This window comes from Bison bison, unplaced genomic scaffold (assembly GCF_000754665.1).
Source record: "Bison bison bison isolate TAMUID 2011002044 unplaced genomic scaffold, Bison_UMD1.0 scf7180017833650, whole genome shotgun sequence".
Classification (NCBI taxonomy): Eukaryota; Metazoa; Chordata; class Mammalia; order Artiodactyla; family Bovidae; genus Bison; species Bison bison.
Window position 1 is genome coordinate 6266 of NW_011472071.1, and position 3684 is coordinate 9949.

At 34.8% G+C, this 3684-nt stretch overlaps 1 protein-coding gene across 1 annotated transcript in view; it reads left to right on the forward strand.

Moving 5' to 3' along the window:
- Positions 1-3003, forward strand: part of LOC104983103 (zinc finger protein 280C-like) — a gene marked incomplete at its 5' end in the record, with an annotated part of 6009 nt that extends 3006 nt beyond the window's left edge. The window contains 3 exons of the mRNA XM_010832587.1: positions 642-760; positions 1204-1239; positions 1364-3003. Of these exons, the coding sequence (XP_010830889.1) occupies positions 642-760; positions 1204-1239; positions 1364-1374 (166 nt within the window). The remainder of the gene's footprint in view (positions 1-641; positions 761-1203; positions 1240-1363) is intronic.
- Positions 3004-3684: the final 681 nt, after the last annotated feature.

Here is a 3684-nt window from a genome sequence, read left to right on the forward strand (position 1 = left end):
TTTATCATCATTTAAATAGGACATTAGATTGTAGGCTTCACAGAGTATCCTTTTTTGTTCACTCTTATACTTGTAACACAAATACATTCTAGTAGTACAGAGTATGTAAAGAAGGTTCTCAGTGAATGTATAGTGAATGGATGAATCTTGCTTTGCTGATGGGCAAAGGCAGAGAAAGATTGTGCCTTGCACAAGTTATACAAGTTGTTAGTGGAGTCCTAACTGGGTTTTAGTTCTGTCTTCACTCATAGCTTTTAGAAACCACATGAGAGGGAACTAGAGAAGGAAATGGCAACCCACTCCAGTACTCTTGGCTGGGAGATCCCATGGACAGAGGAGCCTGGCGGGCTACAGTCCATAGGGTTGCAAAGAGTTGGACACAACAGAGCGACTAAACAACAGCGAGGAGAGGGAACAGCATATACAGCATTAAATGTTCACATAATATAGACATGACTATGCCATTTTCTAGAGACATATTTATACCCTTTCATATATATTGGGCTTATATAACAAAATTTGGAAATGGTGGTCACAACACACACACAAAAAAGTTATTATGTGGAAAAATAATAATTGAATTTGTGTATGGATTTTTTTTTAAAACAAAAACCTTTTCTGTCTTATTTTTTTTTAAATAGGGGCATTACTCTAGTGTGCCTTAAATGTGATTTCCTGGCTGATTCTTCTACTCTGGATCGTATGGCTAAACACTTAAGTCAACGTAAAACTCACACTTGCCAAGTTATTATAGAGACTCGTAAGTATATATAATTGTGTTAACTTTAGATTTCTGATACTTATTCCAGTGGTTTTGATCAACCACAGAACAGGCTCTTAGATATTAATAGTTTCATTCCTCATACATTCTTTAAAAACATTTTATTTTATATTGAAGTATAGTTAATTTACAATGTTATATTAGTCTGGTGATTTAATTATATGTATATACACATATATTATACATACACATATATAATTGACTGGTTTAATTATACATAAATAGATTCTTTTCATTACAGTTTATTGCAAGATATAAATATAGTTCCCAGTGCTATACAGTTGGAACCTTCTTCTTTATCTATTTTGTATATGGTAGTTTATATTTGCTAATCCCGAACTCCTAATTTATCCTTTCCCTCCCTTTCCCCTTCTCATTCCTCATATATTCTATTTTAAATGTAAAACTTTTTCTAATTTCAGTTCCTGAAGGTACCTCAGCTGTGAACCCATTTCTGCGTAAGTTTAATGTTCATTCAGTGCATTTTTCTTTGATGGATTTTAGCAGTATTGCATTTATTGAATGTATCACTAATAGAAATGAAAAATATTAAATATTTTGTTTTTGTTTTTGTTTTTAAAGCCTCTTGTTGAAATAGATTCCTGCTCTATGGAGCTCGTGCAACCTGGTGCAAGAAAAGTTGGAATTTCCTAAGTTCAAAGTTCTGATGTGTTTTCTCATAAAAAGCAATTAAACAGCCAAGTTCATGACACTAGTTCTCGTTATTCAGCTCTTTTCAGCTGTCGGATGGCACTAGAATCTTATTCCACCTTATCTTTGTGTCAGGTTAACATACCTTAACATAAACTTTTTTCCTGTTGGCTCTCTTCAGAAATAACTTTTGTTGCTATGGTCTTTTCTTGCTTTGCTTAAAATAATTCGTGTTTTTCTCCGCTATACTTGCTTTCAGAATACTGCATTCCAAATGATGTGACTGTTCATCTTTTTTGTCTGTTTTGTCTGGTTTCTTAGTTAGTTTCTTAGGAGATTACATTACATTTTTAGGTCAGATAGTTATCTTTTTCTTCATTCCTTGTCTGTCATTGTTCTATTTTTCATATCTTTCAGATGCAGAAGCAACACAGAAATTTCAAATAAAGTCCAGGGTATTCCTGGTCCGTGTCCCCCTTCGATGGACACGTCTGATGCCTGTCCTCTCTTTCCAAGGAATGTGAATTATTTGACTGTGAGACCTCCTCTAGATTTTGGCCTTAAGAAATCAAATCTTAGGGAGAGTCCCTTCCTTCATGACTGGCCTCCTATAAGACTGATGCTAATTTGGCCAGAGATGACCTCAAGGCCCACCAAATAGAGCACAACTTTCTGCTGGGGGCTTTGGTTCTTGATCTTAAGCTCATGGGTTGATTCTGACCAAGAAAAGCCCATCAGATCAATGCTTCAACATCCAAGTTGAAGTTGGATCATTCTGGCTGCTGCTCTTTTATCTTCCTCTAGTGTGCATGCAGTCCAGGGAATATAAAAACTGGTTATATAGGGAACCAAGGTAACTTTTACTTTCATGTTCTTGAAGTTTCTGAAGTTACAGTTCCAAAATCAGTTAGTTTTACTGTTGTTGTTTAAAGTTTTTTCCAGTATTAGACTTATTCAGCAATACTACTATTCAATTTTTTTTATTTTTTTAGTCTAATTTAATTTTGTTATCTTTGTTTTATGTTGTCTTTGCCAAATTTATTAATGTCTGTTTTGTTATATCCTCTTTTCTTTCTTCTTTTTAAAACTTGTTTTGTGTTCATTTTCTTTCGTTAATAACTCAAAACAATCCTTTGAATTCCCTACAGATTTTATGTAGCTACCTATTGGCAGCTTCTTAATTTGGTAATTATTCAGACCACTAGACGTTATTACATCCACTGTCTATCTTGGAACTATTGTTATCTTAGTGATTGTGGGTTCAAAGGCATGAAGAATTGGCAAAGAACACTTCCTACAGACCTTAAAAGGAGTTTTAACGTTGCATTTCTGTACATCTAATGCATACTATCTTCTTAGCCATTAGTGTAATTCCTTTGATAAAGATAATATATTCAGAAAGTATTGGGACCAAAAAATGCACTTGTTTCTTGCCCATATATATATATAGATGTATATTTTTTTTAATTTGGTGTTTGTTTATTTTGGTTACATTGAATATAGATTTGCTGAACAGTTTTGATGTTATTACTTATTTTTTTAATAAAATTTGTATTGTTAAAGTGCCTCTGGAATTATTTTCTAATAAAGAACTTCGAATAAAAGCTGTAGATTTCCATACATCTAGGAGCGTTTCTTTGCTTCTTACATGGAAGCCTGATTACTTGGCCTACAGACTGAGTGCTTTATTCAATCTATCTTGTAGTTTTCCTTCAGCACAGTTAAAAGCTCACTATGTATACTTTAGGGATTCCCAGATAGCTCAGTGGTGAAGAAGCCACCTGCCAATGCAGGATGTGCAGTTTCGATTCCTGGGTCAGGAAGACCCCCTGGAAAAGGAAATGGCAACCCACTCCAGTATTCTTGCCTGGAGAATCCCATGGACAGAGGAGCCTGGTGGGGTGTGAGCAACAGTCATGGGATTGCAAAGAGCCACACACAAGCACCCACATGCATCCATCATCCATCCATGTATACTTCCATAATTTTGAGAACTTTGAAGACTGGCAGGAGTCCCTTTATAATTTTAATAACCATGAAGCCACATGGACAGGCTGAGAAGTTGTTTGACTCAATCATGAGTGAGTTTTATTTTTCCCTCTAAACATTGGAACTTCTTGAACTGTACTTTGAAACTTTGTTTGAGCTGCTATACTACTAACCTGTTATAAGAATACCATAGACTGGGTGTCTTGTAAACAATAGAAATTTATTTATTTCTCACTATACTGGAGGTTGGAAGTCAGTGAACA